Source organism: Folsomia candida, unplaced genomic scaffold (assembly GCF_002217175.1).
Source record: "Folsomia candida strain VU population unplaced genomic scaffold, ASM221717v1 Fcan01_Sc017, whole genome shotgun sequence".
Classification (NCBI taxonomy): Eukaryota; Metazoa; Arthropoda; class Collembola; order Entomobryomorpha; family Isotomidae; genus Folsomia; species Folsomia candida.
This window is the reverse complement of record NW_019091209.1, coordinates 300,804-313,860: the sequence shown is the minus strand read 5'-3', so window position 1 is coordinate 313,860 and position 13,057 is coordinate 300,804. Positions and strand designations below refer to the sequence as shown.

Sequence of the window (13,057 nt, the reverse complement as noted above, 5' to 3'; positions counted from 1 at the left end):
GACGACCAAGGTACAATCCTTTATTACGTATTGTTACCCATGAATAGCACACAATTTCAGCCTCATTCATTTTCTACCACAATGCAGACGTGTCATTCGGCAGAGATCACAAGGGTATCCTTTTTACCCCACCCCCAGACGGCTGCCATACCTAATCAGAGGGCGGATGTGTATTTACCAAGACAATTTATATACATATGTATGTATTTAATATCTATTTAGGAAACAAAAAACGTCCAGTGCGTACCCAAAAAAATAGTAATTTTCACAAAAAAAATATTTCCGAAGTTATTGCATAAATAAACACAAGTCAGACATGAAAAATCCTAACCAAAAACATCCATTAAAATATGTATAAAAAACTCAAACACATACATATTTACGAAATACGCTTGAAAAAACATAAAACAATTTTAGCAAAAATTTCCATTTTTGAACTAAATCCTCTGGACTTCTTGTAGATATTTAAGCTATAAAAAATTTCGTCTAACTCACTATAGTTAAAATATTTACAAGATAAAGATTTCCGTATTTTGGAAATATTTTTTCGTCTGAAAACCTAGGAATATGTACAACTATTTTGAAATTTTTGCAATCTAAGCATCTTAGGGGACACACCCACAAAGTTGGTTCGTCATTCATCAAATGAAAAAGTTGAAAATACTTAAATGCATATCCGCCCTCTCTAGATACGCGACACTAATTTAAATTATGTGGTGTGGTCACACACCACCCAACCAATCAATATGACGCATGCACACTAATTCAGCTTCACCTCAAAACTTCAAAGAGGTTGAAAATCACGGCGAAAATCTAATATTTCATATCTAATAATTATGATGAATCAAACAAAATCAGGTAGATAAATTTACTCTTCCTCACAAAATTAGTCGTGTAATTAGATATTACTCGACGAAAATTATTAGTCGTGCCCCCTCGTAAATTGAATTTTCTTCAATCCAATCAAATTTATAACACAATTTCTTTTCAGCTTCTCCAAGAAATTGATTTTTTCAAATTTATAACACCCAATTTCGTTACTACAACTTATCAAAAAAATTGAAATTTCAAATTATAACGCCACCATCCTAAACACCCAATTTCTTTACAGCTTGTCCAAGAAATTGATTTGTTTTTTTTTCAATTTACATGACACCCAATTTCTTAACGGCTTGTCCAAAATGTAAATCTCGTCGTGTAAAAGTGAGACTTGTGCAATTGAGACAGAATTATGGATTCTCATCGTTGCATAACACAGACCGTCTCGTCATCTTGGAATTTGGTAGCATCTCATGTACAACATTATTCTAAGCAGAGGTCAGTTAAGTGAAGTGAGTGAACAATGCGTCGTATTTAATAATGGTGTAATAAAGAATGGCAGAAACAATGCGTTCCTAGTTAGTTAGTTGGTCAGTTAATGTGTGCAGGCTCGTAATAAAATGTGTGTGCAGGCCACCAGTTATTTTGTTGCCTGGGCTGAGATTACTGTAATCAGAGAGATGAGAGAGAGATGTAAAGTTAGTCGATCTGTATTCTAATTACGTGCCCCAGCAGGACGACGACGCAGGTACACAGGACATGGCTGACTGACTGACTGACTTATTAAGATATGTACATGTCATTCTCTTCGTCCTATTGATCAATAATCACCACAGGGCGGATATCTATCTATTTACGACTAAATCGCGGAAATATGAATGTCTTTAATTAATATGTAGAAAAAATGCCAAAACATATACAAAAAACACATTTTTTACAAACATGTAAATAACAATTAAAAAAACAATTTTTTTACAAATATATAACTAGCAATTAAAAAAAACACAAAACTAAGAAGGATAAGAAGCCCAGAAAAAATTGCACTTTTGAATAGACTGCTTTTTGTGATATAATTTCTATCCGCAAAAAAATTCTCATATCTTTGAAATATATGTAATTTTCAAAAATATATAGAAGATTTCCATATTTTTGAAATAATAGTAACAGAGGAAATATTTATGTATGAAAACCTAGAAATATGTGACAATATGTATGTAAACTGTAAACATATTTAGAAATTTTGCCAATCTTTGCAATTAGCTAACAAACACACAAAGTTTGCCCGTCGGTGGTAATCACATGAAAAACTTGAACAACTATCCGCCCTCTAAAAATAATCACCGATCAATTGATCGATCATTCATTCATCTCCCCACACACAAAGCGTTGCACACTCATTAAAAGCAGATACAAATGGCAGGGTGGGAGAGACACGCTGCGCCAAATAAGTACATCATACATGCTCGTAATTAGCGACCAGTTAACAATTTACCGTGGCGTCTCTCTAAATATTCTCATTATTAAGCATTTACCTGTGGCATTTATGTACATATTTTGACATTTACGACGTGGCATGACCTGTTTGCCCCCCCCCCATTTAAAGAAGTCTCTATTTCTGTCCTTGTGGGTGGCATTTTGACCTGTTTGATTCCCCCCCATTTAATTTTTTTAATACCCCCATAAAGACCAAGACATGCCCGGTAATCCCCTCATCATTTAATAACTCACTCTTATTTCCTACGCCCAAGTTTTACCTGTCGATTGTGTATCATCTTTCGAGATAAAAATAAAAAAGGATTGCATCTCCATCTCCAATCCACGTTTGGGAGCTGACACAGATTTTTTTTTGCAATGCAATTTCTAATCCAATCCACGACACAGCTTTTTATTTATGCACAATGCTTTGCTTTCCCAGCCTCATTATTACTTGTATGCATGCATGTATGTGCATATGTATGTGCATAAATATTTGTAATAAGGTAACACATGTATGCAGTCTCTCTCCTCCTTAATGATGAATGATCTCGTAATAAACATGTGACCCGACAGGATTTAATTTTACGACGCTATGTATGTATGTACATAGATATTCTTAGGTTGCAAGAAAATAATGCTTAAATTTGTCCCATTTTAAACAAATTTCAAGTTTAAATAACATAACTTGATTCTGGATTTTATTGGGTAAAAGTACTTAATGTGTTTTAAATTAGTTCGTGATGTTTTTTTAGTGAGCTGGATTATTGTGAGCTTTTAACCTCCAAATTACAGACGTTTGTATCCCTATTTTTTATAACTTGACTATTTTTCGAAGCATTACTAATTACACAGAGTTAAATTCCTTTGGGTTAAATTCCGCTATTTTTGGAAATTTTACGTCCCCAGAAATTTTACGACTTGACAAATTTCTATATTTTTTAAAATCCCGAGTATACATACATACCTGGAAACATTTGTTTAATAGGGATCCGCAATGGAAAATGATCTCGTGTGTAAAATTGGTGTAGCTATTTAAGAAAGTAATAATTCTGCTAAACAAATCTGCGTAACTATTTAAAAGACAAATACATACATATTTCGAAAAATAGCCAAGTTATGAAAACGTAATTTGGAATATTTCCGAGAATTGACTCCTGGCAGGTTAGAGATAATGTACATAAACCGTCAATTAAATGTCGGTCGGTCGGTCGGTCGCCCGGTTGACGAGGCTGAATTAATTGGCACAGTACAAGAAGAGAATGGAATTCAGAAAAAGAACAAAAAAACTTGCCAAGGAAAAACTACAGTAAACGGACTGACGGACTTGCTTCCTCGTAAACCAGTTGCATAATCTCGTCCGTCACTGGTTTATTATGTATGTATGTATGCAGTTTATTTATTTCTTGCACGCTACGAGAAGAAGATTCATGTATGTATTTTTCTACAAGGTTTCAAGTCCAAACAGGAATGTGCAAAACACCGTTTGACTCACAGGAGATCGATCCGTCTAAAAAACAAAGTGGGTGAGAAAAAAGTATCCTTTATCATCATCAACCCGGCTCTTGGATTCAAAGGATATTAGAATTTTTATATATTTAGCATGCATAATAGGAATGTTTCCGATTTCTTGGAAATCTAATTAGGATGAAAGACACGCAGTAATTAAGAAAAAATGGTGTCTAGCTATGTACTTTCCAATGACTATTTAAATATAATGAGAAAATAGGTATCATGCGACATTGAATACTGAGGAAATTCACGCAGTTCTTAGTAACTTTGTAAAATCCGTTACCAAAATTTTACAAACTGCTACGAAATAAAGAGACGTCCTTGATCTCAGTATATACGTTTACAAAAATTTGGAACCTAATTTTCCCTTATAAATATTTCCAAAATGTCGTAAAGCTTTGAAAGTTTACAGGATTTACGGACTTTACAATGTTACCAAGGCCTGCGTGAATTGTCTCAATATGCAAAATAGTGACGCTATAAATACATACCCTCAAAATACACCTAAATATGTACATTCTCGTACATACTAAATATGATAAATGAAAACAAATGTATCACATCAAATATTCCGTATTCATTCTGCCCCACAAAAATACACAGATCGCTCACATTCAGTCAACAGTAGTAAAATTGCGACTTTTTCATAAAACACCTACACATTGCAACCTACCTACACACATTTACATATATATCTTTTGGTCTAAAAATAGTCCACATGCACATTCATTCATCTTTCTCAACTTGCTTAAACGGTTATGATTTCTTGCCTCAAATAGGAATAAACAAGACTGAATATTTATTAGATACTCACACACAACTTTAGTCTGCAACCCACTCATGTCAAAGTTTTCAAATTAAAGGAGAGGAAATTAAGACAGTTTCCGTCGCCCCATGGAAAAAAATCGCGTGTCAAAGTTTCCCGTCTTTTTTATTTTATATGAAAATACCGTGTCAAAGTTTCCCAATGTACGTCAGAGAAAAAGCCTTGTTCTTACCTGAGAAGAAAGCCAGGACGATGAGAGAAAAGCGGAGGAAGAGTGTCCTCCCACAATATGCAAATGAAGCCATTATGTGACCACAATGATTTCACTCAATGAACGCCGCAACAACACTGACGAAGAGGTTGTTGCGGTTTTTGGCATAAGTCTCCTCCTCATCGACGTGAAGCCTCAGGCACCAACACCACCATCACGACCACCTTTTAAATACACAGTGGCATTCTTGCAGTGACGATGATTGTCAGCTTCTTGTTGTGAATGAAATGCTGGTCAAGATAAAGCTTGTATCGTGCATGAGGAGTTTGGGTGAGTTTTTTTTAAATTTAAACAATGTGTATGTGTGTATGTGTGATTGGTTGGGCCCCTGGGAAATTATGTAGAGCAGAGGTCGACGCTGGGGACCGGGGACGCCACAAAATTTGTCGGGGTCGACCTTTCATGGAAAGGTCGAAATCAGAATGGAGGTCTCCCAGCGTATGCGATCCGATTTTGAGTAAATTAGTGTCAATCGATCAAAAGTTTGATTAGTATGAAATTTGGGAAAGACACGATCTCCCAATGGGCACGTTTGGCCGAGATATTTGCATCCCAAGAGGAGAAAATGCACAGTAAATTTGAAAAGTGTAAAATTTGTCGACTTTACTGGGCGTTTTCTCCTCTTGGGATGCAAATATCTCGGCCAAACGTGCCCATTGGGAGATCGTGTCTTTCGCAAATTCCATACTAATCATCAATTCACACTAATTTGCTCAAAATCGGATCGCATACGCTGATGGATCTCCATTCTCCCAGGAAAACAATGCATACGACTAAACGCCTTAATCTTAACTCCTTCCCGAGATTATGACCATGTTTAAAATTAAGTTGATTTTCTAATCAGCCATCATTCTGTGTATTAATACGATAAATTTTGGTTTGCCTTTATTTCCCATGCTTTCTTTCTGTCGCTGTAGTAAATTGTAAATACATTATAAATTTTGTGTTTTGAGTTATACATTATACATTGTTTGTAATTAAAAATAATTCTTCTTTCTCTCTTTTTCGAGTATTAAATACATACATTACGTCGAAAATTAGTAGAAAAGCTTTCTTCTGTAAGTTGCATTGATTGATTGATTGATTAATTCGTTAAATAATTGCCAATTAGAACAAAAAAACGTCGATTTGGAACACCCTATTTCCGTTGAAACCCCGTCCTTGGTGGGGGTCCGAGTGGAGTCGCGTTCGTCATGATGGGCGCGGTGGGATCCATTCCGCGCAGAGATGTGATGTCTTCTGGACTGACGACCGGGCGCGCCCCGATGATGAGTGGTTTTCCCGGCTCGTTTGGAGATGTGCGAACCGCCGCGGTGGAAATAGGGGGCGGGTTGCCGAATCCTTGCATAGAAGACGAGGACGAAGTATGAGCACCAGGGTTCAAAAAGAGCGGGGGTGGTCCGGACGGGGTTGACTGGGGGGCGATAAGGGCCGTCGGCGGCAAGGAAGACGATGTCGACGTCCCATAATCTGGTTGGTATAATCCCCCCGTGTAAATGGGGGTCGCTATTGGTGGTGGAATTGCCTCGCTGCTTGGGTAGTATGGCGCCAAGTCGCGGAACGCCGGGGCGGAGGGGAGATTCGTCGAAAATTCGAGTTCTGCTTCGGACTGTTTCTCCACAAAGATTCCCATCGAGGCGTAAATTTCGCGGAGGACCATTAACATTGTGTCTTCACTTTCCCTGTAGGTAAACGAATGGATTAGAAAACATGGTCAAAATAGTGTACATATTTTAAGCTTATTTTTTGGATTTCCAAGGCTGTAGAAGCCACAAAAAGACGATAATCTACTTCAAGAATACAACAGCAGTACGCAAATACATATTCGGTTAATAAATTAACTTTTCATTGCTATCAAAATATACTGAGGCAAGTCACGCAGGCAAACCATTGTAAAATCCGTTAATTCTTTAAACTTATAAACTTTTACGTATACATATTTCGAAGGAAAATTAGCTCATAAATTTTTGGAAACTTACAAATAAGATCAAGAGCGTCTCTTTATGTAAAAGTTTGTAAAACTAGTATACAACTAGTATACGGATTTTATTATGTTAGTAATGATTGCGTGAATTGCCTCAGTATTTTCATGATGATTTTCTAAAATAAATATTTTGAAAAGAACTAAAAAGTAACTTCTTCGAAAAACAAGTTTTTTTCATTCTACACTTGCCCTACTCATCTTTCTAAATTCTAAAATCTAAATTCTCATCTTTTTGTGGCTGTAATACCCTTGAAGCAAATCCAAACCCTGAGAAGAACGGAGCTCAAAATACTGTACATTAATAACCAGCATCATTAAGAAATATTTGCATATTTACCAATAGCACACGTGACTACTCAGAGCGAATAAATATTCGTTAAAGCTTTCCAGCGGAGCTTCTTGCAGGACGTAGTCCACACGTCGTCCCCCGTTCAATTTTCCCAATCCGATGTCTTGATCCACATCCTCCGCAGATCCATTCGAGTTCGTGTCAACACCCTTTTCACTCAATTCTCCTTCAAGCACGCGGTCAATTTCGGACTCGAAATTCTCTCCCTTTGAAAAGGTGGCGTACTGGTAAACCGTGTTCCACGTGGTTTTCAAAGAATCCAGAAACTTTTGCTTAATATCAGCCCCGACACGTTGCATGGTTTCCTTTAATTCTGTCGAAATAGAGGAAACCGTCGGTAAATAAATGAGCTGAGCAAAATTAATTAACAAAACAATTAACAAAACATATTGGCAAATTTTTTCTTACCGAGATGAAAACGCTTTCGTCCCTTATGATGAGGAATGAGGACTGGACGCATGTCAAAATTCGGGTCGATGAGAGTTTCAAGTCTAAAAAAACACAGTAAAAGATATCAAAAACATTATTGAAGTGCAATACACAATTAAAAACATTAAGATTCGAAACTATGTAAATACAATTGCAAATACCAGTTGTTACGTGGTAAATACTTTAGTCAATATTTTCCATTACGCAATTAATTAGATTACTCATTCTTTAACTAGACTAATTGTTAAGGCAATTCATGCAGTCATTTGTAACTTTGTAAAGTCCGTTTTGCTATAATGTTACAAGCTTATACAAAATATTTAAAAGGACTCCCTTGATCTGAGTCAGTTCACTAAAATTTGGAAGCAAATTTTCCTTACATATGAGTAAAATTTTGCAAGTTTACACAGGATTTTACAATTTTACTGTTACAACAAGGTCTGCGTGAATTGCCTCAATGTATTTCTTTGTTTAAGCGATCTCAGAAATATACTAGTTTCTTCCTGTACAATTTTAATTATCGAATTAATAATCGAATAAACGTAGGTATGTCATAATTTGTACATATTTACCTGTACGCGACGGGATCATAGGGATGAAAAATGTTAAAAAACGAAGGGCAAGTAGGAAAATGGAAATTTTCCCCGAGTCGATCAATCCCTCGCACCGTGACGAACATTGCTACGATAATTTGTAAAGATAATTAGTTCAGGAAAATGGCAAGGGCATACATGCTTTATTTACTAAAATCCTACCAATTGGGGATCCAAGTGCGAAAAAAGCAGTAGGTTCGAATTCCAGGGTGGGATACTTTATAAACGGTTGACCCGTCCCAGAACCCACCGTGTAGATCATGGTGGATTGATTTTGCCCTTCTGATCCGGCAGCATTTGCGGACTCGTTCTTCTACAAGTTCATTTAACAGGTAATTAGCTAATGGACAAAATGTAGTATTTTGAGCTCCGTTGTTCCCAGGATTTGCATTTCCAAGGGTGTTACACCCACAGAAAGAAGAAAATCAATGTTAAGATGCTTCTGATGCCTTTCTCAACGCAGATTTTCGTCTTTTTGTGGGTGTAACAGCACCGGGAATCCAAACTCTGGGAAGAATAGAGCTCAAAATACCGTACATTTTAAGTATATTTCCCCTGTTAACTACACAGAATGTAATTTGGTTAGCATAATTAGTTTTTATACCTGAATGTCCGCTTGCCGATTAGCCGAATCCCCACTCTCTGTGTTATCTTCCTTCGTATAACGTCCAATTTTGGGCTGATGAGTGAGCAGATCGAAGAGAATGAGGCTGCCCAAACTGTGCCCGGCAACGGCCACGTATCCATTAAAGGTTGGATTTCGTGACAGAAATAAATTGAAAAGACGATTCAGCTCGGATCCGACGGTATCAATGATTGTCTAAAAAAGATAAAGTTGAGTAATTGAATAATAATTATTCTAACGTATGTAGTACTCCATTACTCCTCGTCAAAATCAACACATTTTTAATCGTTTCTCCACTCTGGGAACTTATTTTAAAATTCTGGAAGACAAATTTGTAGAACAGGGAGTTATCAATTTTTGAAAATATACACTCCAGATTTTGGTTGAGGAGATCTCAAGGTTAAGAAGCCTTCAGAAAAATTGGAACTGGCTTAAAAAACTCGTCGCCATTCCATCAATCAACTCACTGAGGACAAATTTATCGTGTTCAGAATTTTAAAATAAATTCCCAGAGTCGAATAATGATTAAAAATGTGCTCATCTTGACCATAAGTCATCGAGTTCTATGAAAATAACATTCTTTTTGCTACACACCTGCGCATAGACTGGACTCGTGTAGAAGAGAATATCCAGTAAAGAATCGTTCGTAAAATTCCGCAGTTTTGGGATGCTCTTCAACGTAATGGGTTTCAATTTCTTGTCAATTCCTCCATCTCCGTGTAACGCGTCGTGCCATGAAACTGGGAGAAATTCAATTCTTCCAGCCCTTTGGGATTCGACCGCTTCCTTGAAGTGAGTTTGCATCAGTTGGAATGACAAGTGACGGAAATCATCGACTGAAATGATTATTAGGCAATTAGATAATTATTATTCAATAATAATAAAATGACAAAAATGTTCTACCTGCTTCGACTATAGTCCTAAATTTTAAATCGCATATAGCACCAATTCCGTGAACTAAAAATACTAAATGGTCGATCTGTGAGGATTCACCGTCTTCAATCTCAAACTCTTCAACGCCTCGTTTCACAACCCTTGGGCGGAGTTGGCTCTCCTAAAGGGAACGATTTGAAAATAAATTTTAATTGGTCTTAAATCGACAATAGAGGTCTCCCTGCATATGGTCTCATATTTTGAGGGTCAAACTAGTGTCAATCGATGACAAATTTAATTAGTATGAAATTTGCGAAAGACACGATCTCCCAATGGGCACGTTTGGCAGAGATATTTGCATCCAAAGAGGACAGTAAATTTGGAAAGGGTAAAATTGGTGCTTCGCAAATTTCATACTAACTCAAGTTGCCAACGATTAACAGAAGTTTGATCTAGAATACGTTGGGAGACCATCATTTTTAGTTAACTATGTATTATTAAACTAATTTTCATTAATCTTATGTAGTTAATTATGCATTGCTACACTTACAGGAAGGTTCCCCCACTCGTCGGGGGCAGCTGCTTGACAAAAGTGCGAGACAGCATTCGCATTGTACAGAATGATGGCTTCACCCCCAGGAAACTCGAGCCGTCGGTTCCAAACCCCAGTCGTAAGACCGCTGTGATACTCAAGCTGGAGTGAAATAAATCGTTTCAGAAATCAGAAACATAAATATGAAATAATAAATGATAAATATCTAATAACTACCTCAAGACTCTCAGAAAGTATTTCTTCATAGGGCACCTAAAAACACGATTAGTTAACACGATTAATTAATTAACAAAGAGGACAATTAAACACTAAAAATAAAATAAATCACGTACAAATCGGCTGTCCATTGGTCCCTTGTAAAACCAGGAACATCTCCGCACCTCGGAAGGCTTTTCTTCCCAGTAAACTGGGTATTTCAACCGTTTATGAACATTCACATCGTATCGACCACCATCCGTGGAAATGAGTTCTTGGTTATCTGCAATTTGCATAGAAAGATATTAATGAACCTTTCTTTTTCACGTTTTTCTTTCTATGACTTATCTAAAATCAGCACATTTTTAATCATTTCTCGCATTTGTAGAATAGGTTGTTGCCAATTTTTTGAAAATATACACACCAGATTTTGACACTTTTTGAAGAAAGATATCTCAAGGTTAAGAAGCCTTCAGAAAAATTGGAACTTATCCAAACTAGCTCAAAAAACTCATCGCCATTCCATTAATTAACTCAAATTTGTCGTTCAGAATTTTAAAATAAATTCCCAGAGCGAAGAAATGATTAAAAATGTTTTAATTTTAATGAATCATCAAGTTCGTTAATAAAAATACTCTAAATATCCATACTTTCACTGAACGCTTGTTCCAAAGCGGCCGAATCTGCCAAAGAAAACGCTCGCCACACAGTCTTGTCCTTATCCACTTTCGGCCCATTCTTATCTTTGGTTTCGGCATCCTTCTCCTTCCTGTGGAACCAGTGGAACGCGACCGGCTTATACGTGACTCCTCCTCCACCTCCTCCCGTTGCAGCAGAAGCCATACTGTTCTGCCCAGTCGGCGACTGATATCCCATCGGACTCGGGATCCGTTGCGTGTTGAATGGCGTAAACGCATACGGCGACGAGGATGGTATCGACGTTGGCGGGGCAGGTTGTGGAGTTGGAGCAAACGTCGTGACGGAAGTGGGGACCTGGGCCGTTTCAGAAAACTGGGTAGCATTCGGCATCGCCATGTACCTGCAAAAATTAATTATCGTTCGTACAGGTTAATTAACATTCTAATCATCGTATTAATTAGCAAATTGTATAATAAAATTATTAAGATTGGGCACCCACATTGGCGCCGGTGGGGACGCTTCAACCCCCGAAAGTCCCGGATACTTGGCGTACATCGGTTTCTGTTTGCCGAGGCGGAAACTGTTGTTGTTCGTTTCTGTTAATAAGATATAGTTTTAATTATTATTAAATTGTTCCAGTGGTTATTCTTTGATAAGACTATTACCTGCCGAACTCCCACTACCACCAACTACTCCTGGTGGTGGTGGCGGTGAAAACATGGCCATTGACGGAGGCGGACGTGAAAATGGAGTCCCTATCGTAATCTCCTGTTCAATCACACTCTTTACCGGAAATGTTGGACTTTGTGTCGCCAATGGTGGTGCCGGTGGCCAAACCGGGTGAGGAACAAACGACGTTGGCGAATCAGGCGAATGTGCCACCCCTGCCGGAATCGGAGGAGGGGGTGGAAGAAATGACGTTGGCGAATGTGCCACCCTTGTCGAAATTGGAGGGGGAGGAGGAACAAACGTCTTTGGCGAATGTGCCACCTTTGTCGGAATCGGAGGAGGGGGAGGAAACGACGTCACGTGATTATTCTGCACCCCCGTCGTCGACTGTCGTTGATACGTCGAAAACTGTGGTGGTACTGGTGGTACTGGTACAGATGATGAAACAGGTGGCAAATCTTGTTTCAAGAAATCAGGGATGGGGATCGGGAAACCTTGAAATTTCGATGGGTCATCCTTTCCTCCATAAGATTCCAAATTGAAGAGAGGAACAAAGCTGTTATCGGTCGGGATAAGCGATGGCGACGAGGACGACTCGATCGGCGAAATTGTACCAGATGCTAACAGATGCACAGATCCGGAATCTTCACTGTTCAAATCAATCTCCGAATTGGGAGGAGCTACAAAAAGAAGGATAATTAATTAGTAATTATCATTAACTAACTAACTAACCAATTAATTAACTACTCTCTCTCACCAAGAAGAATTTCAGGCTCATCACTCAAGGGGACAGGAACGAGGAGGGCGGAATCCTCAAAGGAGGCGAAAGATGCCGCATTAAGTAACGAATTCGTCAAGCCTCCCCTCTTGACCGAACTATCTTCCGACATGATGATAATGAATGATTATCAATAAATCTAATCACTAATTAAATAAATTAATCTTCTCGAATCTCTCCGTAGATTTTGATAAGTTGAAGGCAGTGTTTTGGCTTGGTATTTGGTTAGTGGGACAGGTCAGCTGATTGGGTGGGACAAAAAAAGGATAATTAACAATCTACTGATTAATTAATATGCAAATTTTATCGGACAAAAAAGCTGGGGATGGAGAGATGACGTGTGACATTCTGATTCAACAGCTGCAAACAATCTACTGACGAAACCAAGGTGAAGAAAGTACAAAAACTGGGTTGCAAAATGAATCTTGCGCTGCGCCGGGTGAAAAAGAGATTGAAAAGTGACGACATAATTTCGCCATGTCGGCGTTGTCGTCGCCATTGATGCAAATTAATCAATCATAAAAGAGTC

At 37.9% G+C, this 13,057-nt stretch overlaps 2 protein-coding genes across 3 annotated transcripts in view; both read right to left on the bottom strand.

Annotated features, from left to right (window-relative positions):
* LOC110856907 (protein Skeletor, isoforms B/C) overlaps positions 1–4,971 on the bottom strand; it is a 33,004-nt gene extending 28,033 nt beyond the window's left edge. The window contains exon 1 of one of the 2 annotated variants that reach the window (XM_035857394.1): positions 4,803–4,971. In XM_035857394.1, coding sequence (XP_035713287.1) covers positions 4,803–4,875 — 73 coding nt within the window. In that variant the 5' untranslated portion in view covers positions 4,876–4,971. The remainder of the gene's footprint in view (positions 1–4,802) is intronic. The other variant, XM_022105495.2, reaches the window with a different exon arrangement.
* A 720-nt stretch (positions 4,972–5,691) lies between these two features.
* LOC110856862 (phospholipase DDHD2) lies at positions 5,692–12,918 on the bottom strand. The gene is made up of 15 exons (XM_022105442.2): positions 12,508–12,918; positions 11,747–12,430; positions 11,581–11,677; positions 11,093–11,481; positions 10,580–10,725; positions 10,464–10,499; positions 10,245–10,388; positions 9,725–9,875; positions 9,416–9,657; positions 8,801–9,016; positions 8,359–8,509; positions 8,176–8,284; positions 7,583–7,665; positions 7,163–7,487; positions 5,692–6,523 (listed from the first exon to the last, which is right to left on the bottom strand). Exons 1-15 carry the CDS (start codon positions 12,638–12,640, stop codon positions 5,980–5,982), a joined length of 3,450 nt encoding a protein of 1,149 aa, XP_021961134.1. The 5' UTR covers positions 12,641–12,918; the 3' UTR covers positions 5,692–5,979.
* Positions 12,919–13,057: the final 139 nt, after the last annotated feature.

Excerpts from the sequence above, each read along its gene's own strand:
- LOC110856862 (XM_022105442.2), bottom strand. The coding sequence starts at position 12,640 with ATGTCGGAAGATAGTTCGGTCAAGAGGGGAGGCTTGACGAATTCGTTA. Across the intron at positions 9,658-9,724 it reads TAGGACTATAGTCGAAGCAG|TCGATGATTTCCGTCACTTG; the intron begins GTAGAACATTTT and ends TAATCATTTCAG. Across the intron at positions 9,017-9,415 it reads CGAGTCCAGTCTATGCGCAG|ACAATCATTGATACCGTCGG; the intron begins GTGTGTAGCAAA and ends TATCTTTTTTAG.